The 24,712-nt window shown below is 47.3% G+C and overlaps 1 protein-coding gene across 3 annotated transcripts; it reads right to left on the reverse strand.

The window, feature by feature from the left end:
• Positions 1-755: 755 nt before the first annotated feature.
• On the reverse strand, positions 756-8,758 carry LOC119461007 (uncharacterized). 3 transcript variants are annotated; one of them, XM_037722179.2, is made up of 3 exons: positions 8,706-8,758; positions 8,269-8,601; positions 756-1,695 (listed from the first exon to the last, which is right to left on the reverse strand). In XM_037722179.2, the coding sequence occupies exons 2-3, from the start codon at positions 8,581-8,583 to the stop codon at positions 1,048-1,050; spliced, it is 963 nt and encodes a 320-aa protein (XP_037578107.2). In that variant the 5' UTR covers positions 8,584-8,601; positions 8,706-8,758; the 3' UTR covers positions 756-1,047. The 3 variants fall into 3 exon arrangements, with proteins under 3 accessions (XP_037578107.2, XP_049529227.1, XP_049529228.1); XM_049673270.1 differs by lacking the exon at positions 8,269-8,601 and having other exon boundaries at positions 761-2,025; positions 8,706-8,748; XM_049673271.1 differs by lacking the exons at positions 8,269-8,601; positions 8,706-8,758 and adding an exon at positions 2,130-2,148 and having other exon boundaries at positions 761-2,025.
• Positions 8,759-24,712: the final 15,954 nt, after the last annotated feature.

Below are 24,712 nucleotides of genomic sequence, written 5' to 3' on the forward strand. Positions count from 1 at the left end.
TAAGAGCTATAAAGGTCTCGCGGACGGCCGCGGAGACTAGAAGCCCCATTTTAACATGTTGATTTCTCAGTTCAATGCTGCCTGCCACCGCTTCCCGGACCCTAAGAAGCGAGTACATCGTTAACGCGGCCATGCCGAGCTCAGACAGCCCGATTTCATACTACACCCGCTCGCATCGGGTTCATGTAAGCGTAGCCTAAGTGACGGTCTTCAATGATCCCTCTGACGCTAACACCGAGTATCAGAAACACCATGCCATGCACTGTGAACAAGTTCGCAACACGTAGCAAAAACATTAGTCATGCGCTACCAAGCCATCAATCCTTCACTTTATTAGGCCGTTATGGCTCGTGCATAATTGAAGGAAGGTTAACACTTAAAAAAAAAAGAAAGAAAACGAGGACAAGAGGAACGAACACACAAAACACCAAGAGCGTAGACTGCCAACTGTGTATACTTGGTAATCCTATGATTTCATTACCAAGAATAGACAGTTCGCAGTCTGCTCTCGTGGTGTATTGTGTATTTGTTATTCAACTTTCCTTCAATGCTCCACGTTGCGAAATAGTAAACTGCAGTGCAGCTTTGTTTTCTTTTGCTTTTGAAGTTGACATATAAAGTCGAAGTTTCCCGCAGTGCAGGCATGAGGATGCCGAAAGACTACGATAAAAATTGTACCACAACTTGCGATTGCCGTTCTGTGCGAAAGATGTAGCTACAACGTACTCATGTCGACCAAGCGGCCGAAGTAACGCAAAAGGAGCGAAAAATAGGAATCCGATTGTATAAAAACGGTCGCCTTTATTGCCAGCTATACACGCAGAGCCTGTCGTTGCAAATACATATACTAAAATTTCAATGCCGGATTGACAAAACTTGAACACCAATCAGCAGGTTAATCAACCCATCCATGGCGGAGCGCTAGCTACACAGAGACCGTGGTAGGAGGTTTGTTATCGCCTCGGCGTAGTAGTTGTGTTCGCCAGAGACTCGGCCGTAAGAAACAGCACACCCTCCGTCGTCATAGGTGCCGGTGCGCTGCTAGATTCAGTTCGCGTTGTCGAGGTTGCCAGACCGAACCCAAATCGTGATAGTGTCAGAACCCGTAGTAGGGGTGGACATGTCCGACGCCAGAGTTTCCGGGGCGTCCGTGCCTGGCGGAGTGGGCAGAGCACCAGTGCGGCCAACGAGGTCACCATCAGCGGGCGTTGATGAATGTTGGGTAGTAGCAGTGATAGATTCGGCGACAGCGGTGAACGATGACGTGGCGTTATCCTGTCCGGGGTTTGACAACTGCAGAGAGCCTACGTCGAGGCCGGCAGGAACAACGGCCGACAGATTCACGAGGGGAAAAGAGCCGGCATGCACTGCGGGAACCAGCACAGGAACGGATACGATGGTCATCGGCACAGCCGGATTTGGAATCACCTGCGGGCTTTGGTGGACGTGAGCTGGGTTGAAAAGTAGGTGGTGCGTGTGCCCGTGAGCAGCGTGCTCGTGGGCAGCTTGTCCGCCATGCTGGTGGGCATGGTGAGGGTGCTGCAGGTGAAGTTGCGACGTACGGTTGAGCCAAAGCGATGCGTTCTGCAAGGCGGTGACAACAGGGTCGATAAGTCTGTCCACGGCAGTCCTGACGTTGGACCTAAGATTAGACAAGGCGTCTTGCGAAGACGAGATGACCGAAGACGCCGCAACCTGCTGGGAGCCAGCTGCGGCCGGGACGTTGGGAGACGAGATGGCTGGATGTGCACCGGACTGGCCAACAGGAATCTTGACAACTTGGCAGACAAGAACAGAGACGGAAGCGTCGTTCTCGACTTGACCGTGCTGAGCGTGGTTGGCTGTCTGGTGCTGAGTGCCCGGAAAGGCGTGATGTTGATGGGCGGCGTGATGGGGAGTAGCAACGCCGTGCTCGAGGTGATGCGACGAGCCAAAAGTCCTGGCCGATGGTATGCCCTGCGCAACCATAGCGAACGCGGACACCAAGAACAAGGCAGCGCAATTCATTTTGGTGGACCCGGATTTCTGCGTGTAATAAAAAATAAAATGAAAGACAAGCAATATTTAAGCTTTACAAGCATAGAATCCCACAAATATACACGGCAGACAATACAGGAAAGCATACGTACCACTCACTCTCCAGTGCTGCAATTTCAGGAGTGTTGCTCTCCTTCGAAAGGCTAGCCGTTTTATAAGCTTCTTTAGACCGCTTGGTGCACTGCGATTGGCTGAACGCTATCTCAGAGTTGTTTGCACCACTATCGCTCTATCGGGACGCAGGGTTCGACGCCTCTAGCATCGTGAACGGGAATAAGAACGTTTTTCACGAGTTTTCTTTTTTTTTTTCACGCTAGTTTCTATATCGGTACAGTATGTCTTTAGCAGTACAATACAAGATATAGCATCAATCTCACGTATTATTTGGAATAACGTCGTAAATGATCCTACAATATCAGTCGCTATCACTTCAGCTGATATATTACTCTCTGTAAATGAGATAGTAATTTCAAAGCTTTCAACTTGGCACTTATTCTTGGCAAACAAGTTTATTTTACTTATATGTGAAGCACGGCGTGTGTTTAATTACCATATTTACTTCCGTTCCTCATGCCAAAAGATATCCGTTGCACGTGTTTTTAGCGAACACCGCACCTGCTAGGAGATTGCAAGTTTGTACGAAAAAAGACTGCAACAACAACTGCTCACATGCCCCCGATTGTGGTGGATGCTGCAGTGACTCGGAAATAGCTTTTTAAAATCAAATCGTGAGGTATATCACCACAAAGCAATCTACGGGCCAATAGACATGTCGCAGTGGTGTGCTGCAGAAGTTATTGCCGATGTAGAATGCAAACTGTACATCGTAGCAAATTATCCTTTAAAGGGAAACAAAAGAAAAGAAACATAGATGAATTTTCGAAATATTTATTCCTCGTCTTCGTGCTTTTTAAAGGTCGGGCCACAAAAAACATTCACTGCCTCACTAACTAACGCACTGCAGTAAACGTAGCACGACTTGCAGTCCTTTCAATACAGTTTCTCAAGGAGTGCTATATGGTAAAACCATTTTCTAATTAATTTACCTAAATCAAATGTTCCCTTATATAGCATTAAGCTATATAAGCAAAAATCTATTGCTTAATAAACATTTATGTCATGTTTATGAGATAAGCAATTAACTTTCTATGCCTATGCATTAGAAGCTCGTAGCTTCCACTGCATATGCACAGAAAGGTGTCCTCGAGTACCGCAAACTTGAAGCCCGAAAGATGGGCGGTGGTGGACGGGTGGTCATAAAGGTGGGCGGTCGGCCGGAGTGGTGGGCGGCAAAACCACCGCCGCCCACCGTTGGAGGAACTCTTAATTAGCATAATTCGTGATCACTGTGAACCTGCACCGAAAATACATATAGGTCAATTCTTAGCTACATAGGACGAAAATTATATCCACACGCGATATATCAAATTCAGCTCCACGCAAAGTGGTTCGGAAAGTTTGCTTTCCCGCGCAGGCCTACCGCTATCGCGCCCCCGTCATGTGGGAAGAAAACCAAAACAAGAATGACAACGACACGCGCCCTGCATGTATTTCCAGCAATCGCCTGCGCATCAAAACGAGCCGTGCGAAGAGCTTTACGAAAGAAAAAACAGATAAAAAGAAGAAAAAAAAAACGCAAATCTATGTAAATCTGAGCAACTCAAAGTCTGCGAAGCTGTATAAGGTACTTCCCACACCCACCGGAAGACGTAGGGGCATGGTTTTCCATTGCCCGTAATCTGCCTAGAAAATTTCTAAAATTTTCAAAATATCCGTCAAATTTCTTCGCTAAATATACCCGGGTCTTTTGAAGTGCTTCAATATATCCGGTTCTTTTCCATCGCTATATACCAGAACGCTTCACATGTCGAGGTTAACTTTACCATACTTCCGGCATATCCGAGGTATACTCTTGCATATGTTGCGCAACCTCCACCCTGTAAAATGGGCCGCAGTTCCTGGTAGTAGACGTCGACACAAAACGTTCGGTGCCGCCGGAAGAAAAAAAGTTGACACGCACTTTAGCTTACACTAAAGAGAATGAAGGCGAAAGCCGGCGCGCTCACGAGACATTCATTCAATCACTTTGACATTCTCATTCAATTGAGTTGTTACTTCCTAGTACTTGTTTTCTCCTTACATGGTTTTTTTTCCTTTTTTTTTCGCTGTAGCTTTAGGTATTTCATCCTCCGAAAACGTACTTTCCTTCACGTGACACAGTGCGTTCAGTATTGAACGAGACAGACAAGCGCGCCGCCTCCGCGCCGCGTTCTATACTAGGCGCCACGTCATGACATGGATTTTTTTCCATGACCCATCTAACAGTATGTAGGTACACGTAGGCACCGTATGTTTGGTCATGGTAGACATGGTATGTACATAACTCACATTTGATTCATTTTTTCACCTTATATTCGCGTTAATTCAAATTTGATTCAGCATAATTTACTTCACTTTACCGAATTTACCTTTCGATTCATGTAATTAACCTTAGATTCCCATTTAACACTTAAAACACTTAATTCACATCTAAACACATCACCTCTAACCAGTTATTATGCCATTAACTGCATTACTTCACCTAAATCATGTTTTCATTCACGTAGTTTACCTTAGATTCCGAGAAACACTTCGAACACTTACCACCTGAAATCACTTTAATGCTCTTTAATGTGTTTCACATCACTTGAGTATTTTTTTTTGAGCAGCTTCCTAGCTGGTACTATCTTTAGCCTTCTTGAGCGTAAACACGGGAGCCCGTGGCATTCGTCCCTTACCAGTGCAGTCTAACGGTGGTGCCGAAATGTTTTGCGCATGCTCAGTGGTCACTTGAACTTTGGTGCCATAACGCCGGATGGCCGTTGGATTTTTAACCCATAAGTCATCTAAGTCTCCCGCCTTAAAATTTTGTAACTCCCTTATACTCCTTCGCTGTAAAAAAAAAAAAAAAAAAAAAAAAAAAAAAAGAAGACACAGTAATGTCATATGTTAATATGCCGGCGAGTCTGTGAACGCCGGCCATTACGTCGGAACCTTGGCTTAACATCACAATCCACATATTTCCCGTTAATTTATCTTTCGAAAGTAAAATTTAAAAATGCCTTATCTCAAGTGTCTTTAGTAGTCAAACTTCATATATTTTATGTGAATTACATTGTAGCGCCGTCGTTCGGCGTGAGTTGGAATACATGCCTTTTGACTACAACTGTGGCAAAACAAGCATAATTCATCGCTTGCAGCACGACATAGAATTATTTGACAAGCAACAAAAATTAAGCAGATCCCGTGCACTGTGGTAATCAATATTATGCGCAGTATTTTGCTACTAACCGGATACCCAGCTTTGTTTCGGATAACGCAAAGTGTTACCCGGTGGAGTAACGTGTTTGTGTTAGACGAACACATATATGTGTCTGACGCGAGCGTGTTTGTGGCGACAGCAGCAACAGTACTGTGACGACGACGGGGACTACGATCATGTGACCCCGGCGACATGATGTTTACACCGGCCGTTCCACGTGAGCTTACGGCATGCCGGCGGTCGGGTTCTACATAGGTGCTGGACGAGCCCAAGCGAGAGAAACGCGAATTGTGACGTCATCAGCAGCAACGTGTTAAACAAACGTAGGTATACTTATGGCTATGTCATGGGGTGTATGGTAAAACGATGATGGCATTTGCACTCTGACGATGGAGTGTTAAAACCCTCTTTGACATGCAGTCGTGAAGGCGGTACAGTTTCACACAGTTTCCATGTAGCGTTACATGCTAGGAGGAAAAAAACAAAACGAAAACTAGGGAACGTGGGCGGATCCCGGACATGCGGGGGTGCAGTGTAAAAATATTTGTTGATCCCGCGGGTATATGTGGTTCTTCAATTTACCTTTTTGACACCAACTTGTGTCACTGGGTACCACAACAAATACGAACACAGTTGAAGGTGAATAACAAGCTAAATGCACAATACAAAAAGGAACGAAGCTGGCCTAACTGCCTTTTTTTTACTTGCAGGAAATTCCAAATATCCGGCAGTCCTACGGCGCATGCGTATAAACGATCACAAGAACCAACGCAATAATCTAGAAACAAGTCGCCACGTATGCTATCACTGCATGCCGTTTCATTCGTCGGAGGGTATTTGATATTGCCTGCAATAAAAAATCAGTTTGTCCAGCTGCGTCCAGTCATTCTTGTATACCTGTGTAAGTTTGTTATTAAGGCGAAAGCCTTAGATGGCTCATGGGTCAAAAAATCCGACGACCGTCCGCTGTTATGGCACCAAAAGTCAAGTGACGTCCCAGGTGATGTTTCACACACATTAAAGAAAATGTTGAGTAGAAGAAAGTTCGAAGTGACTATGGAAGCTACGAACATAGCCACATTTGGTGACGCATGCACCAGTAAGTCAATTTTTTTTTTACCAATAAAAGAGCTCGGGTACTCTCTGTTGGCTCTGGACGGACACCCTTCTGTATAATCAGTGTGGCCACAAAAGTGTCTGCGAGTGGTTTTCCAGGTTTTGTTCCCATTTGCCGAGCAATTTACACGTGTCTTCTGGCGTTTTCATAAGTAGGGCTGCGAGAACTGGAATAGGTTGTTGAAAGTTATCGCTGTGTGTTTGTCTTATGTGCCTTTCCGTGTCGGTCTCATTCTGCCTGCGCAGCGAGGAAGTAGACGAACGAAGAAGAAAGCCACGACCGCTCGAAAGTGCCGCCATGCAGAACCAGTGGCGATATCTAGGCGACCCAAAAAGAAGAGAAATACAAGTAAATAGAAAACAATAGGAACTAATAACGCATTCGAATGTCAAAGTAATTTAATTATTGTCTCGTGAGAGTGCAGGCTTTTGCCTTCATCTTCTTTAGCCTGTGCTGAAGTGACTCAACTTTTTAAATTGAGGCATGCGCCAACTGCCCCAGCTTTCGAGGTTTTAACAACACCATACCATGTACTTCAGTGCTTTGGGAGCATGTTAAGAACCCTAGGTGGTCAATTCATACTGCAGCACAAAACAGTGCTATACTAAACCGTGAATGCTTCACATCACGTTGATATGACTTCGAGGTCCGTTTTCTTTTTTTTTTTTTATATACTAACATAACAAGCTCCTAGTTTGGGCTGTGCAACCACGAGGACGCCGGAAGACCGGGACGACATTGTACGAATGTGCCACTAACTGCTTTTGCTGTTCTAGTGCGAAAGATGCAACTCTGGAACGCACACAGACGAAGTGGGTGAACTCATGCAAATAAAGAGCGAATAAAACAAAGATGCGTGCATAAAAACGGTCTGATTTATTGATATATCTACATGCGGGTTTGTCAATGCAAAAAGGAATCAGCTAAAAGAAGTTGTAGACGCAATGACAAATACATATATAAAGTGATGTTACTGAAATATTAATCATGGCTGAATCGTCCCGCTAGCTACAGACCGGCGGATGCTCGGCGCCGCCGTGAGAAGCGTCGTCGTTGGAAATGTTACCGCCGAAGTTCCGGTGGTACGCAATCGTAAGGACATACTGGGCGGTGGACTACTGGCGGCAGGAAACTGTCTGGCGAAGGGGCCAAGATTTTCAGACGCAACCGAAAGCGTGCTAATATCGAAATCTGCTGTAGAGGCGTGAACGTCCGACGCAAGAGTAGCCGGGGCGTCCGTGCCTGGCGGAGTGGTTAGAGCACCAGTGCGGCCAACGAGGTCGCCATTAGCGGGCGTTGATGCAGGCTGGCTGGTAGCAGGTGCAGATTCGGCGGCAGCCGCTAACGAAGATGGGCCGTTTTCCGGTCCCGGGATTGAAAACTGCAGAGAGGCCACATCGACGCCGGCAGGAAGAACGGCAGACAGGTTCACGAGTGGGAAAGAGCCGGTATGTACTGCGGGAACCAGGACAGGAACGGATACGACGGTCATCGGCACTGCCGGTTTTGGAATTGCCTGCGGGCTTTGGTGGCCTTGAGCTGCGAGGTGCTGGTTGATCAGGCCGCCGTGCTGATGCTCGTCGTGGTTGTGAGCAGCGTGCTCGTGGTTAGCTTGTCCGCCAAGCTGGTGATCATGGTGAGAGTGGTGGTGGGATTGGTTCAGGTGAAGTTGTGACGTACGGTTGAGCCAGAGCGATGCGTTCTGCAAGGCGGCGACAACAGGGTCGACAAGTCTGTCCACGGCAGTCCTGACGTTGGACCTAAGATTAGACAAGGCGTCGTGCGAAGACGAGATGACCGAAGATGCCACAACCGGCGAGGAACCGGATGCGGCAGCGGCCGGGACGTTGTGGGACGGGACGGCCGGCTGTGCACCGGACTGGCCAACAGGAACCTTGACAACTTGGCAGACAAGTACGGACACGGAGGCGTCGTTCACTAGAACCTGGTGACCGTGGTTGGCGGTCGGGTGCTGAGCGCCCGGAAAGGCGTGATGCTGATGGGTGGCGTGATGGTGAGTACCAACGCCGTGCTCGAGATGCTGCGACGAGCCAAAAGTCCTTGCCGATGGTATGCCCTGCGCACCCATAACGAACGCGGAAACCAAGAACACGGCAACGCAATGCATTTTGGTAGACCCGGATTCCTGCGTGTAAGAAAAAGTACAATAAAATTGAAGCAGTATTTACACTTTACAAGCCTAGAATCCCACAAATATGCACAGCAGACAATACTGGAAAGCATACGTACCGCTCACTCTCCAGCGCTGTAATTTCAGGAGTGTTGCTTTTCTTCGAGATACTAGCCGTTTTATAAGCTTCTTTCGACCGCTTGGCGCTCTGCGATTGGCTGAACGCTATCTCAGAGTTGTATGCATCCCTTTCACTCCATCGGGACGCAGTGTTCGACGCCTCTAAGCATCGTGGAAGGAATAAGAACGTTTTTCATTAGCTTTTTTTCAGCTTTTTTTTTATTCACGCTAGTTTCCATATCAGGGGCAGAATGTTTATGTAAATGCAAGGTATGGCATCACTCTCATCTATTATTTTTAATAACGTCGTCCAACGATATAAGATAGCTTCAAAGTGACGTCATGGACGCAGCTCTCACCGCGCTAGTACCCAAACATGGCATCCACGATGACGTCATTGCATCGTATTATCACGCCCACATTGCTTTGCTTATTGACAGGTGACTGTGTTTCAACAGTTTATCACTGTTATCGCTTTGTCGTCCGACGCAAAATGGGCACGAGTAGTGCTGTCCCTGCTGTCAAGTTTCTTGATTACACTCGTCGACGTGCTAGTACCCAAAGAAGGCGGCCACGATTACGTCTGTGCAAACTATCAGTAGCTCAGATATTTCTCTCTATAAATGAGATAGCAATTAAAAGTTATCAACTGAGTAGTTATTCCTGGCAAACATGTTTGCATTACTTATATTGTGAAGCACAGCGTAGGTTTTATTACCCTATTTACTGCCTCTCCTCGTGCCAAAAAATAGCCTTTTCAATTTGCTAACGTAGGTGTTTTAGCGAGCAACGCGAGAGCTAAAAGAATGCAAGGTTGTACGAAAAAAAAATAATATTGCTAGAACGGCTCACACGCCTCATATTGTGGCGGATGCTGTAGAGACTAGGAAACAGGTTTTAAAAATGAAATCGTGAGGTTTATCACCATAAAACAATGTACGGGCCAATAGGCATGCCTCAGTGGTGTGCTCCAGGAGTTACTTCGGATATAGAATGCAGGCTTTACATCGTAGCGAATTATACTTTCAAAGGAACGAAATGAAAAGAAAACTAGACGACTTTTCAAATATTTATTTCTTGCTTTGCGCTTTTTAAAGGTAGGGCAACAAAAGACATTCGCTGCCTTACTTACTGACGCACCACAGTAACATAGCGTGAGTTGCGGCCCTTTCATTAGGGTTTTTCAAGGATTGCTATACGGTCAAACCATATTCTAATTAACTTACCTAAATTAAATTCTTCCTCGCATAGCATTACGCTATATAAGGAAAAAAACTGTCTTTTATTAAACATTTATCTCATGTTTATCTATGCAGTGGAAGCTCGTAGCTTCCGCTGCATATGCACAGAAAGGTGTCCTCGAGTACCGCAAACTTGAAGCCCGAAAGATGGGCGGTGGTGGGCGGGTGGTCATAGAGGTGGGCGGTCGGCCGGAGTGGTGGGCGGCAAAACCACCGCCTCCCACCATCGGAGGAACTCTAATTAGCATAATTCGTGAACATTGTGAACCTGCACTGAAAATATATATAGGTGAATTTTTAGCTGCATTGGAAGAAAATTATATCCACACGCGATATATTAAATTCAGCTCAACGCAAAGTGGTTCGGCAAGTTTGCTTTACCACGCAGGCTAGCCACCATGGCACCTCCCGTCATGTGGGAAGAAAACCAAAACAAGAATGGCAACGACGCGGGCCATGCATGCATTTCCAGCGATCGGCTGCGTACCTAAAAGGGCCATGTTAACAGCTTAAAAAAAAAAAGCAAAAAAAAAAAAAGCAGAGAAAAAGCAAAAAAAAAAAAAGAAAGAAAGAAAACGCAGATGTATACAAATCCGGGCAACTTTAAGTTGGCGAAGCTGTATAAGGTAGTTCTCACACCCATCGGACGTCGTATATAGGGGTCTGGTTTTGCATTTCCCGCAATCTGCCTATATGAAATTTCTAAATTTTTCAGAATATCCGTGGAATTTATTCGCTATATATACCCGAGTCTTTCGAACTGCTTGAAATATCCGGCTCATTTCCTTCGCTATACCAGAATACTTTTAAGCGCTTGGCTATGTCGGAGTTAACTTTTCTATACTCTCCGGTTTATCGGAGGCATGTTTTCGTACATGTTGTGCTATCTCTACCGCGTACAATGGGCCGCGCTTCGTAGAGGTAGACCTCGACATGACACGTTGCCGCCCCCGGAAGAAAATAATTATGTAACTCCCTGACACCCCTTCCTTGTAAAAAAAAGAGAGAGAGAGAGAGAGAACGAGAGTAATGTTGCATATTCATCAGCCGGCGAGACGCGGGCGAGTTTGTGAACGCCGGGCATTATGTCGGAACCTTGGCTTAGCATCCGAATCAACCTCTTTCGCGTAATTTTTTTTTGCGAAAGTAAATTTTATAAAATGCCTTAATCTCAAGTGTCTTTATGCCGAACTTCATATACTTTATGTGAACTACACTTATAGCACCGGCATTCGCCGCGAGTTGAAATACATGCCCTTTGACTACAACTGCGGCAAAACAATAACTGCATAATTGATCGCTTGCAGCACCAGAAAGAATTATTTGACGAGCAAGAAAAATGAAGCAGATCGCGTACACTGTGGTAATCGATATTATGCGAAGAATTTTGCTGGTAGCCGGAATACCCAGCATCGTTTGGGATAACGCAAAGTGTTACCAAGTAAGACGAACATACATATGTGTCAGACACGAGCGTGTATCTGACGACAGAACCAAGACGACTGTGACGACGACGGTGACTACAATCGTGTGACCCCGATGACGTCTTTAGACCGGCCGTTGCACGTGAGCTTACTGACATGCCGGCTGTCTAGTTCTACGAGGTGCTGGACGAGCCTAAGCGAGAGAAAGACGCAATTGGGACGTCATCAGCAGTAAGCGTTAAACAAACGTAGGCCCTTATGGCTATGTCATGGGGTGTATGCTAAAACGACGATGGCATGTGGCACTCCGACGATGGAACGTTGAAACCCTCTTGGATATGCAATCATGAAGGCGGTACAGTTTCACAGTTTCTACGTAGCATTACATGCTACTAGTAAAACACTAGGGAACGTGGGCTATTCTCGGAGACGGGTGGTGCAGTATGAAAATGTTGGCTGTTCCCGCGGGTATGTGTGGCTTCTCAATTATTCTTTTTGACGACCACAAGAAAAATTAACACAACTGAACGTGACTAACAAGCAAAATGAAATTTTAAAAGGGATGAAGCTGGAATAACTGAATTTTTCTTTATTGCTGGGAATAGCAAATATCCGGTAGTCCTACGGCGCATGCGTACAAACGATCCCAAGAAGCGATGCAATGTAGAAACAAGTCACCCCCCATATGCTTCCAGTGCAAACCTTTGCATGCGCCGGAGGGTATTTGACATTGCCTGCAATAAAAAAAAAATCAGTTTGTCCAGGTTCGCCCCCTTCATATTGTTATATCTGTGCAAGTTTGTCATTTAAAATCAATCACGCGCCAACTGATCCAGCGTTCGCCTTCATAACACCATACCCTACACTGCTGTGCACTGGGTGCACGTTGAGCACTCCAGGGGGTGGGGGGGGGGGGGGGGGGGGGGGGGGCATGATTCACCCGTAGTCCGCCCCCCCCCCCCCCCCCCCCCCTCACACACACACACGACGGCGTGCCTCATAAGATAGGCATTCTGGCACGTCAAATACGATTTTTCACACTGCACATCAATGCGCAGCAGGAGGCAAGATCATTAACGGTTCACTGCAGTACAGTTATGATGCACAAAACAATGCTCTACTGAACCGTGAATGCTTCCCATTACGTTGATATCACTTCGAGGTCCGTTTCCTTTTTTTTTTTAATACTAACATAACAAGCTCCTAGTTTGGGTTGTGCAACCACGAGGACGCCGGAAGACCGGGACGACATTGTACGAATGTGCCACTAATTGCTTTTGCTGTTCTAGTGCGAAAGATGCAACTCTGGAACGCACACAGACGAAGTGGGTGAACTCATGCAAATAAAGAGCGAATAAAACCCAGCTGCGTGCATAAAAACGGTCTGGTTTATTCATATATCTACAAGCGGGTTTGTCAATGCAAAAAAGTAATCAGCTAAAAGAAGTTGTAGACGCAATGACAAATACATATATAAAGTGATGTTACTGAAATATTAATCATGGCTGAATCGTCCCGCTAGCTACAGACCGGTGGATGCTTGGCGCCGCCGTGAGAAGCGTCGTCATTGTAAATGTTACCGAAGTTCCGGTGGTACACAATCGTAAGGACATACTGGGCGGTGGACTACAGGCGGCAGAAACTGTCTGGCGAAGGGGCCAATATTTTCAGACGCAACAGAAAGCGTGCTAATGTCGAAAACTGCTGTAGAGGCGTGAACGTCCGACGCCAGAGTAGCCGGGGCGTCCGTGCCTGGCGGAGTGGTTAGAGCACCAGTGCGGCCAACGAGGTCGCCATTAGCAGGCGTTGATGCAGGCTGACTGGTAGCAGGTGCAGATTCGGCGGCAACGGCGAACGATGATGTGGCGTTTTCCGGTCCCGGGTTTGAAAACTGCACAGAGGCCACGTCGACGCCGGCAGTAACAACGGCAGATTGGTTCATGAGTCGAAAAGAGCCGGCATGTACTGCGGGAACCAGGACAGGAACGGAGACAATGGTCATCGGCACAGCCGGGTTTGGAATCGCCTGCAGTGTTTGGTGGCCGTGAGCAAAGTGAACCTGGTGGTTGGGGGCGTGCTCGTGAGCCGCGTGGTTGTTGACCTGGCCACCATGCAGGTGGTCATGGTGAGAGTGCTGTTGGGATTGCTTCAGGTGAAGTTGTGATGTACGGTTGAGCCAGAGTGATGCGTTCTGCAAGGCGGCTACAACAGGGTCGACAAGTCTGTCCACGGCAGTCCTGACGTTCGACCTCAGATTTGACAAGGCATCTTGAGAGGACGAGATGACCGAAGATGCTATAACCGGCTGGGAGCCGGCTGCGGTAGTGGCAGGGACGTTGTGGGACGGGATGGCCGGTTGTGCACCGGACTGGCCAGCAGGAACCTTGACAACTTGGCAGACAAGAGCGGAGACGAAAGAGTCAACCTGGTGTCCGTGTTTGGTTGTCTGGTGCTGGGTGCCCAAAAGGCAGGATGCTGATGGCTGGCATGATGCTGCGACGAGGCGAAGGTCCTGGCCGACGGTACACCCTGCGCGGCCACAGAGAAGGCGGCAACCAAGAACACGGCAGCACAATGCATATTGGGGGTCCCGGATTCCTGCGCGTAAGAAAAAAAAACTATAATAAATGAGAAGCATATTTAAACCTTCACAACAAGCCGAGAATCGCTCAAATGTATACAGCAGACAAAAACAGGTAGCAATACGTACTGCTCACGTTCGAGTGCTAGAATTTCAGGAGTGTCGTTCCCCCTTCAACATGCGAGCCGTTTTATAGGCTTCTCTCAACAGCTTAGCGCACTTCGATTGGTTAAGCTTTATCGCAAGGTTTCCACGCATCCTTATCACTCCATCATGATGCATTGGTCGACGCCTATACGCATCGTGGACTGGAATGAGAACGTTTTTCAAGAGTGTATACTTTTTTTTATGCTAGTTTCAATGTAGGGACGGTATGCATCTGGAAGAACGAGATATCGCATCACTCACATCTAGTTTTCGAAATAAAGTTGTTCATCCATCGCAGAATGTCGGTCCTTATCACTTTGTGTGATACATTGCTTACTAAAACTGGGATGGCGATGCCAGTGTTCTCAACTGAGAACCATTCCGCCCAAACAAGTTTATTTTCTTCATATTCTGAAACACTACGTGTGACTAATGATCATATTTATTGCCTCTACTAGGGCCAGAAATCTAATTTAGAATTTGGTAACATACGTGTTTTTAATGAGCACCGTGCCAGTTACAAGATACGGTTGATTTTACAAAAGAAGACTGCAATTATTAGAACTGGCCACACATCTAATAATGTGGCATATACCGTATCGACTTGGAATAACTTTAAAAAATGAAATTCTGGTTTTAGCGCCCTCGAACCCTGAACTGATTAGTGGGCATGCCACTGTGATTTGCTTCAGAAGCAGGATCCTGATGTTGCTTCCCAAGGGAAATATTTTGCAATGCGAAGCATGCTTGGCGAGTTCAACTAAGTTTTTGTTAACCACTATGCGGCCGTTTGCGTGGGCCGATCCCAGAGGTAATGCAGTCTACAATACAAGCCTATGTCGACGGCGTAGCTGTCTAAAAATCTCGGCCGATCCCGAAAATATCCCACTTTAATATGTAGGCCCCATACCAATTTTAGTGCACTCTGAAAATAGGAGCTGACCCCGAACGCAGTGCAGTCTAGAACACAAGCCTATGCCGACGACAGGGCTGTCTAAAAGTGTCGGCCGATATCTAAGATAGTGCACTTTATTATGACGTGAACTTACGACAAACCGTTTGTTGGGTTCTATATAGGTACTGGACGAAAGTAAGCGAGATAAACCACGAATTATGGCGTCATCAGTGGCTACGTGTTAACAATCGCACGTAGCTATGGCTATGTGATGCGGTGCATGTTAAAACGACGACAAGATTTTCACTCTGGCAATGGAAGGTTAAAATCTGTTTGACATGTGATCATGAAGACTGTACAGCGTGGTACAGTTTAGACGTAGCGTTAGATGCTACGAGGAAACAATTAGGGAACGTGCGGTGCCCGTCGTCTCCATCCTTTTATTCTGAGCCCACCCATGTGTTGTTTTGAAGCTGTTTAACCTTTTATACCGATTAAATGCCAGTACAGCGTCATCCCACTCGGCTTCCCGCTTTTGTAGTCCAGTTACCTTTGAAGCATGCGCTAACTTTCTCACTTGCCTAAGCAAGCATGAACCGAGGTGTCGAACGCTTGCTCCAAGCTGAAAGGATAACGGAAGAACGAAATATAGTTTCGCAATGGTTAGCCATCGCGTGCGCACACCTGATCCGTCTGAACGACGATCGGCCCTTTGCACAGCACCCTTTTCGCTCACCCACTGAAATCCTAGCTGTTGAAATGCGATTCCCCATCTCTGTTGCTTGTACTGGCAAACACAGCCACGTGGGGCAGCATCAGTCTGTTAACGGCGTGAGCACTGTACTTTAACAAATCGGTATGCTTTTAAAAACTAACGAGAAATATGTTCCGGCGTTGACAAAGCTGAAAATTGAGCGTATTGAGGTAACGTCTGCAACGACGAGGCTTCTCACAGCGGCGACGAGAACCCACTAAAGTTAAGAGCTAGCGCGACAATTCAGCCATGATTAGTTTTCCAGTTGCTTTCAGGAAAATCGCGTTATATATGTATTTGTCATTGCGGCAGACGGACTTTAGCATGGGTATTTGGTATTGACAAGCCCTTTATGTATATATCGCAATAAAGCGACCGTTTTAATGCAAACAGCTTAGTTGTATTCGCTCTTTATTTGCATGGCATCGCGTCTTCGCCTCCATGCGTACGTTGCAGATACTACGTTCGCACTAGAATAGCGTATTTACATCACGACGCATTGCATCGTACAACGTCGTGCTGGTCTTCCGGCGTCCTCATAGTTGCACGGCCCGAAACTAAGAGCTTCTTGCCCAGACTTGCCTGGACATCACATCTACGTAATTTCCAGCATGCACGGTTTAGTAGAGCTTTGTTTTTGAATCATAACTGTGTACTGCTAGGAACGGTTAGGTGCTTTGCAACGTGCTGCGAACTGATCTGATTGCATAGCCTGGATTTTTTTTTTTTTACAACGTCAAGTGCAAAATCAGTTGGTACATCATTGGGAATAACCAGCTAAGCACACAACGTACGCAAGAGAGAACCTCAATGAAAAGGATGGCTCAGTGGCCTAAGCAGGGGTAAGGGTTCATGGCGGGGTTCACACGAAAAAAAAAAAAAAAACTACATTCATAACCTGCCGCAAGAATATAATACAACGGGATGAGGCTGTACTAACTGAACTTTTATTGCAGGAAAATAACGAATGTCCTCCGGTTGATGCACGGTTATGCAGTGGTAGCATATCGGGGGACTTGTATCTAGATTGGGCTTTTGCGTTGGTACTTGCGATTGTTTTCACGCATCTGCTGGAGAGTATTTATTTGCTGCAATAAAAAAATTCAGGAGGTCCAGCTTCATCCCATCGTCTTCAATTCTTTTGTACATTGTTTTTGTCTGGTTATTTATATTCAATTGTTCCTTTTTCTTGGGCCCCGTTCACCAAGTTGGCATCAGAAAGTTTCATAGAAGCGCAGCATTATATCTTGTGTTGGGCGCATGATAGCCTTAGCTGCTTATGTGCCATTAAACCCAACAACAACAACAACAACAATAGATCCACGGGAATGACCTACATCTTTATATTGCACTGTCTTCGGGAGTGGCCATCGAAAATGGTCACATAGTCGTTACAGAAAACTGAGTTCAACTCTCCAAGAATTATTCGCACGATCAAACGTATCTTTCTTAATTTTTTAGTGGTTGGCCGGTGTCCTTTTTACGTAGATGCAAATTACGTAGATGTGATGTCCAGGCAAGTCTGGGCAAGAAGCTCTTAGTTTCGGGCCGTGCAACTATGAGGACGCCGGAAGACCAGCACGACGTTGTACGATGCAATGCGTCGCGATGTAAATACGCTATTCTAGTGCGAACGTAGTATCTGCAACGTACGCATGGAGGCGAAGCAGGCGATGCCATGCAAATAAAGAGCGAATACAACTAAGCTGTTTGCATTAAAACGGTCGCTTTATTGCGATATATACATAAAGGGCTTGTCAATACCAAATACCCATGCTAAAGTCCGTCTGCCGCAATGACAAATACATATATAACGCGATTTTCCTGAAAGCAACTGGAAAACTAATCATGGCTGAATTGTCGCGCTAGCTCTTAACTTTAGTGGGTTCTCGTCGCCGCTGTGAGAAGCCTCGTCGTTGCAGACGTTACCTCAATACGCTCAATTTTCAGCTTTGTCAACGCCGGAACATATTTCTCGTTAGTTTTTAAAAGCATACCGATTGTTAAAGTACAGTGCTCACGCCGTTAACAGACTGATGCTGCCCCACGTGGCTGTGTTTGCCAGTACAAGCAACAGAGATGGGGAATCGCATTTCAACAGCTAGTATTTCAGTGGGTGAGCGAAAAGGGTGCTTTGCAAAGGGCCGATCGTCGTTCAGACGGATCAGGTGTGCGCACGCGATGGCTAACCATTGCGAAACTATATTTCGTTCTTCCGTTATCCTTTCATCTTGGAGCAAGCGTTTGACACCTCGGTTCATGCTTGCTTAGGCAAGTGAGAAAGTTAGCGCATGCTTCAAAGGTAACTGGACTACAAAAGCGGGAAGCCGAGTGGGATGACGCTGTACTGGCATTTAATCGGTATAAAAGGTTAAACAGCTTCAAAACAACACATGAGTGGGCTCAGAATAAAATGATGGAGACGACGGGCACCGCACGTTCCCTAATTGTTTCCTCGTAGCATCTAACGCTACGTCTAAACTGTACCACGCTGTACAGTCTTCATGATCACATGTCAAACAGATTTTAACCTTCCATTGCCAGAGTGAAAATCTTGTCGTCGTTTTAACATGCACCGCATCACATAGCCATAGCTACGTGCGATTGTTAACACGTAGCCACTGATGACGCCATAATTCGTGGTTTATCTCGCTTACTTTCGTCCAGTACATATATGGAACCCAACAATCGGTTTGTCGTAAGTTCACGTCATAATAAAGTGCACTATCTTAGATATCGGCCGACATGTTTAGACAGCCCTGTCGTCAGCATAGGCTTGTGTTCTAGACTGCACTGCGTTCGGGGTCAGCTCCTATTTTTAGAGTGCACTAAAATTGGTATGGGGCCTACATATTAAAGTGGGATATCTTCGGGATCGGCCGACATTTTTAGACAGCTACGCCGTCGGCATAGACTTGTATTCTAGACTGCACTACCTCCGGGATCGGCCCACGCAAACGGCCACATACAGGTTAACTAAAACTTTGTTGAACTCGCCAAGCATGCTTCGTATTGCAAAATACTTCCCTTAGGAAGCAACATCAGGATCCTGCTTCTGAAGCAAATCACAGTGGCATGCCCACTAATCAGTTCAGGGTTCGAGTGAGCTAAAACCAGAATTTCATTTTTTAAAGTTATTCCAAGTCGGTACGGTGTATGCTACACTATTAGATGTGTGGGCAGTTCTAATAATTGCAGTCTTCTTTTGTAAAATCAACCGTATCTTGTAACTGGCACGGTGCTCGTTAAAAACACGTATGTTACCAAATTCCAAATTAGATTTCTGGCACTAGTAGACGCAATAAATATGATCATTAGTCACACGTAGTGTTTCAGAATATGAAGAAAATAAACTTGTTTGGGCGGAATGGTTCTCAGTTGAGAACACTGGTATCGCCATCTCAGTTTTAGTAAGCAATGTATCACACAAAGTGATAAAAACCGACATTCTGCGATGGATGAACAACTTTATTTCGAACACTATAGATGTGAGTGATGCGATATCTCGTTCTTCCAGATGCATACCGTCCCGACACTGAAACTAGCGTAAAAAAAAAAAAAGTATACACTCTTGAAAAACGTTCTCATTCCAGTCCACGATGCGTATAGGCCATAGGCGTCGACCAATGCATCATGATGGAGTGATAGGGATGCGTGGAAACCTTGCGATAAAGCTTAACCAATCGAAGTGCGCTAAGCTGTTGAGAGAAGCCTATAAAACGACTCGCATGTTGAAGGGGGAACGACACTCCTGAAATTCTAGCACTCGAACGTGAGCAGTACGTATTGCTACCTGGTTTTGTCTGCTGTATACATTTGAGCGATTCTCGGCTTGTTGTGAAGGTTTAAATATGCTTCTCATTTATTATAGTTTTTTTTTAACACGAAAGTGTTTTATGCCGGGGTCCACCAAGACTTCACTGACGTATTTCCGTCATAGAACATAATACAAAGAAAGAAACCAGAAGAAAAAGTTCCACAAACATGCAAAATTTGGAAATCGAACCCACGACCTCTCGGTCCGCGACGATAGATCGCCGAGCGTTTAACCCATTGCGCCACAAACGCATTTGCAGAGAGCTACACAGACGCGCCTTATATATCTAACACTCCTCCGTGTACCCGCGCTCTTGCTCGGGGCGGTGCCGCCGCCTACGAGCAGAAAAGAGAAGTACTGCATTATGACACTAACGCGCACCGACAGTGAACGCTTCGGTGGTCTCAGCACTAAGACGCCTCGATGCCAGCATTCGAAGGGACGCTGGCATCAAGAAGCACTACCAACGCCGTAACACGCTAGCACAAACGCGTTAGAAACGCGCTAGGTGGCGTTCACCGTACTCAGCACAGCGGAGCGTGGCCTCCGCAATTAGCTCTGAAAATGTTTCTGAAGTTGATCGCGGAGGCTGCAATTACGACGTGCTGTACGCGCTGATTTGACTCGGTGACGATTCAGTTACGTGCTTTGTCTTGCGCGTTGTATTAGTGTGTCAGTTACGTGCTTCGTCTTTCGCGTTGTGCTAGCGTGTGCAGCGTAGTGCAGCTTCCATATGCACGACGGTTGCTCATGGTCATCGACGTTGGTAGTCGTGATGGAGGAGACGTGCCACCAGGCGTCAGCGTGGGTGCATCAACGCCTAAGGGCGCTTTAGCCACAAAACACCAATAGACATTATATATCAATGTGCAATAAACATTACACTACTTCTGTGAAGACACGTTTCACTTTCGTGTTCTATACCGATTCCTATATAAGAGGGATCAACCACATTTTTTTCTTACGCGCAGGGATCCGGGACCCCCAATATGCATTGTGCTGCCGTGTTCTTGGTTGCCGCCTTCTCTGTGGCCGCGCAGGGTGTACCGTCGGCCAGGACCTTCGCCTCGTCGCAGCATCATGCCAGCCATCAGCATCCTGCCTTTTTGGGCACCCAGCACCAGACAATCGAACACGGACACCAGGTTGACTCTTTCGTCTCCGCTCTTGTCTGCCAAGTTGTCAAGGTTCCTGCTGGCCAGTCCGGTGCACAACCGGCCATCCCGTCCCACAACGTCCCTGCCACTACCGCAGCCGGCTCCCAGCCGGTTATAGCATCTTCGGTCATCTCGTCCTCTCAAGACGCCTTGTCAAATCTGAGGTCGAACGTCAGGACTGCCGTGGACAGACTTGTCGACCCTGTTGTAGCCGCCTTGCAGAACGCATCACTCTGGCTCAACCGTACATCACAACTTCACCTGAAGCAATCGCAACAGCACTCTCACCATGACCACCTGCATGGTGGCCAGGTAAACAACCACGCGGCTCACGAGCACGCCCCCAACCACCAGGTTCACTTTGCTCACGGCCACCAAACACCGCAGGCGATTCCAAACCCGGCTGTGCCGATGACCATTGTTTCCGTTCCTGTCCTGGTTCCCGCAGTACATGCCGGCTCTTTTCGACTCATGAACCAATCTGCCGTTGTTACTGCCGGCGTGGCCTCTGTGCAGTTTTCAAACCCGGGACCGGAAAACGCCACATCGTCGCTCGCCGTTGCCGCCGAATCTACACCTGCTACCAGCCAGCCTGCATCAACGCCCGCTAATGGCGACCTCGTTGGCCGCACTGGTGCTCTAACCACTCCGCCAGGCACGGATGCCCCGGCTACTCTTGCGTCGGACATTCACGGCTCTAGAGCAGTTTTCGACATTAGCACGCTTTCGGTTGCGTCTCGAAGTCTTGGCCCCTTCGCCAGACAATTTCTGCCGCCTGTAGTCCACCACCCAGTATGTCCTTACGATTGTGTACCACCGGAACGTCGGCGGTAACATTTACAACGACGACGATTCTCGCAGCGGCGCCAAGCATCCACTGGTCTGTAGCTAGCGGGACGTTTCAGCCATGATTAATATTTCAGTTACATCACTTTATATATATGTATTTGTCATTGCGTCTACAAGTTCTTTTAGCTTATTCCTTTTTGCATTGACAAACTCGCATGTAGATATATCAATAAACCAGACCGTTTTTATGCACGCAGCTGGGTTTTATTCGCTCTTTATGTGCATGAGTTCACCCACTTCGTCTGTGTGCGTTCCAGAGTTGCATCGTTCGCACTAGAATATCAAAAGCAATTAGTGGCACATTCGTACAATGTCGTCCCGATCTTCCGGCGTCCTCGTGGTTGCACAGCCCAAACTAGGAGCTTGTTATGTTAGTATAAAAAAAAAAAAGAAAACGGACGTCGAAGTGATATCAACGTAATGTGCAGCATTCACGGTTTAGTAGAGTACTGTTTTGTACGTCCTAACTGTACTGCAGCGAACCGTTAATGATCTTGCGTCCTGCTGCGCATTGATGTGCAGCGTTAAAAATCTGGTATTTTACGTGCGAGAATGCCTATCTTGTGAGGCACGCCGTAGTGTGTGTGTATGGGTAGGGGGGGGGGGGGGTTCTACGGACAAATCTTGCCCCCCCCCCCCCCCCCCCCTGGAGTTCTCAACTACGCCACCATGGCGGGTTCCGCTGTAGATGGGCCGGGGCAGAAGAAACACATTGAACGGCTCATAGGGTCATTACTTGTTATGCCCAGGGCCCATAAGAGAAAATGTGCAAGGGCTTCATCCAGCGGTATGTGCCATTATGTATTCGCGTTCTAAGCGTGAAAGAATCCCGCGAATTTATGCAAAATTGCGGCGCGACTGGCTGCTCGAGGCACTTTGCGTGTATTCGCGGGCTTCTTTCGCGCTCGGGAAAACACTTATGTAGCACGTATTGAGCAAGAGAAAGCTTTGTCGGGAGTTTCTCATGTTGCTCTACAATTTTGGCATAAATTAAGACTATATACTTAAGTAACTAGGCGTAATGCGAAAAAAAATGTGGTTGATCCCTCTTATATAGGAATCGGTATAGAACACGAAAGTGAAACGTGTCTTCACAGAAGTAGTGTAATGTTTATTGCACATTGATATATAATGTCTATTGGTGTTTTGTGGCTAAAGCGCCCTTAGGCGTTGATGCACCCACGCTGACGCCTGGTGGCACGTCTCCTCCATCACGACTACCAACGTCGATGACCATGAGCAACCGTCGTGCATATGGAAGCTGCACTACGCTGCACACGCTAGCACAACGCGAAAGACGAAGCACGTAACTGACACACTAATACAACGCGCAAGACAAAGCACGTAACTGAATCGTCACCGAGTCAAATCAGCGCGTACAGCACGTCGTAATTGCAGCCTCCGCGATCAACTTCAGAAACATTTTCAGAGCTAATTGCGGAGGCCACGCTCCGCTGTGCTGAGTACGGTGAACGCCACCTAGCGCGTTTCTAACGCGTTTGTGCTAGCGTGTTACGGCGTTGGTAGTGCTTCTTGATGCCAGCGTCCCTTCGAATGCTGGCATCGAGGCGTCTTAGTGCTGAGACCACCGAAGCGTTCACTGTCGGTGCGCGTTAGTGTCATAATGCAGTACTTCTCTTTTCTGCTCGTAGGCGGCGGCACCGCCCCGAGCAAGAGCGCGGGTACACGGAGGAGTGTTAGATATATAAGGCGCGTCTGTGTAGCTCTCTGCAAATGCGCTTGTGGCGCAATGGGTTAAACGCTCGGCGATCTATCGTCGCGGACCGAGAGGTCGTGGGTTCGATTTCCAAATTTTGCATGTTTGTGGAACTTTTTCTTCTGGTTTCTTTCTTTGTATTATGTTCTATGACGTATTTCCGTGACGGAAATACGTCAGTGAAGTCTTGGTGGACCCCGGCATAAAACACTTTCGTGTTAAAAAAAAAATCACCAACCCTTCCCCTGTCAAGAAAATGGGGGTAAGCGAAGCTTTGTCGCGTGTGTACCTGACCTACTACTTTTCTTTTCCTGTCATACTACTTGTCCTTCCCTTTCCTTCCATTGTTTCCCCTTTTGTGCAGCTTTCCCTTCCGTAGCGTTGTCGCTTGCGTTCGATGTCTCGAGTTTGCTACGCGGTATGGTTAGCAGCATTCGCCCGCCAATGCCGCTTGCGATTGTTCGAAATTAAATTGCTTCAAAATTAAATCTGTCCGTCACGTAAGACACTGAATGGCTCATACCCCCGTGAACGCGGCCTCCCCGTTACGACGATAGAAGAGAAGTGAAATTATACGCTGGAATGATGAGCGGCAACGGAGCCAGCTGTGGAAGAAGACGCCGACGGCGAACGCGGGAGCAGTGGCACAAGCACGTGCCGAGAAGGAGCACGAGCGCAACCCGAGGGGCGCTAACTAGCCAGCTGCGGAAGAAGGCGACGACGCTCGAGCCAATGCTGATGATGATACCGCGTACATCGACCCCGACACAAGTCAGCCTATAAAGCTGCGCTTAAAAAAAAGTTGTCGCAGTTTCACCTGAAAGGCGAAGCATCAATTGCGATAGCAAATTTGAAGAGAGCTATACGAAGTAATGATAGCAGCTTTATCAGCTGTGTAAACTTGGACATGCAGCAGCACCGGCAACACGCAGAACTGTTGTCGACGCCGTCGGCGTTTTGCCTGCGTTCGCTCAAAATGCGTGCGGCGTTGGTGACTGTTGCCGGAGCCTCTGATATAAATAGGCACTTGGTGCCGCAGCTAAACGTCGCCTCCTTTCCCTCCTCCTCCCCCCCCCCCCCTCCACCACGGCCTTTCGCGCGTCGGAAGAAGGCACGTTTGCTCTACATATATGGTGATTGTAGAGGAGGATAGAGACGCCTACTTCTGCAGCCCTTAAGGGTAAAGCCCCTCAATGAAGAATTATTGAGGGGCTTTACTTAAGGGAGCACAGCGCAGAACGCGCGTTTGTTCTCCGCCGTGCGTTCACTCCCCGTGAAAGCGCGCGTCCCTCGCGCCCTTTCACTCGCACATACAGCGTTCGGCGCGCGGCGACGTACCTTGGGCTGCGCATCGACCACCGGCTAACCTGGCGACCGGCAGTCGGGGCCATGCAGACCCAGACCATCAGGGTCCGCAAGGCCGT

Source organism: Dermacentor silvarum, chromosome 8 (assembly GCF_013339745.2).
Source record: "Dermacentor silvarum isolate Dsil-2018 chromosome 8, BIME_Dsil_1.4, whole genome shotgun sequence".
Lineage (NCBI taxonomy): Eukaryota > Metazoa > Arthropoda > Arachnida > Ixodida > Ixodidae > Dermacentor > Dermacentor silvarum.

What these genes read in the sequence shown, in the direction of transcription:
- LOC119461007 (XM_037722179.2), bottom strand. Translation starts at nt 8,583, where the DNA reads ATGCATTGCGTTGCCGTGTTCTTGGTTTCCGCGTTCGTTATGGGTGCG. An exon ending in CCGCATCCGGTTCCTCGCCG is followed by an intron (nt 1,696 to 8,268) that starts GTTGTGGCATCT and finishes GGCTCCCAGCAG; the next exon opens with GTTGCGGCGTCTTCGGTCAT.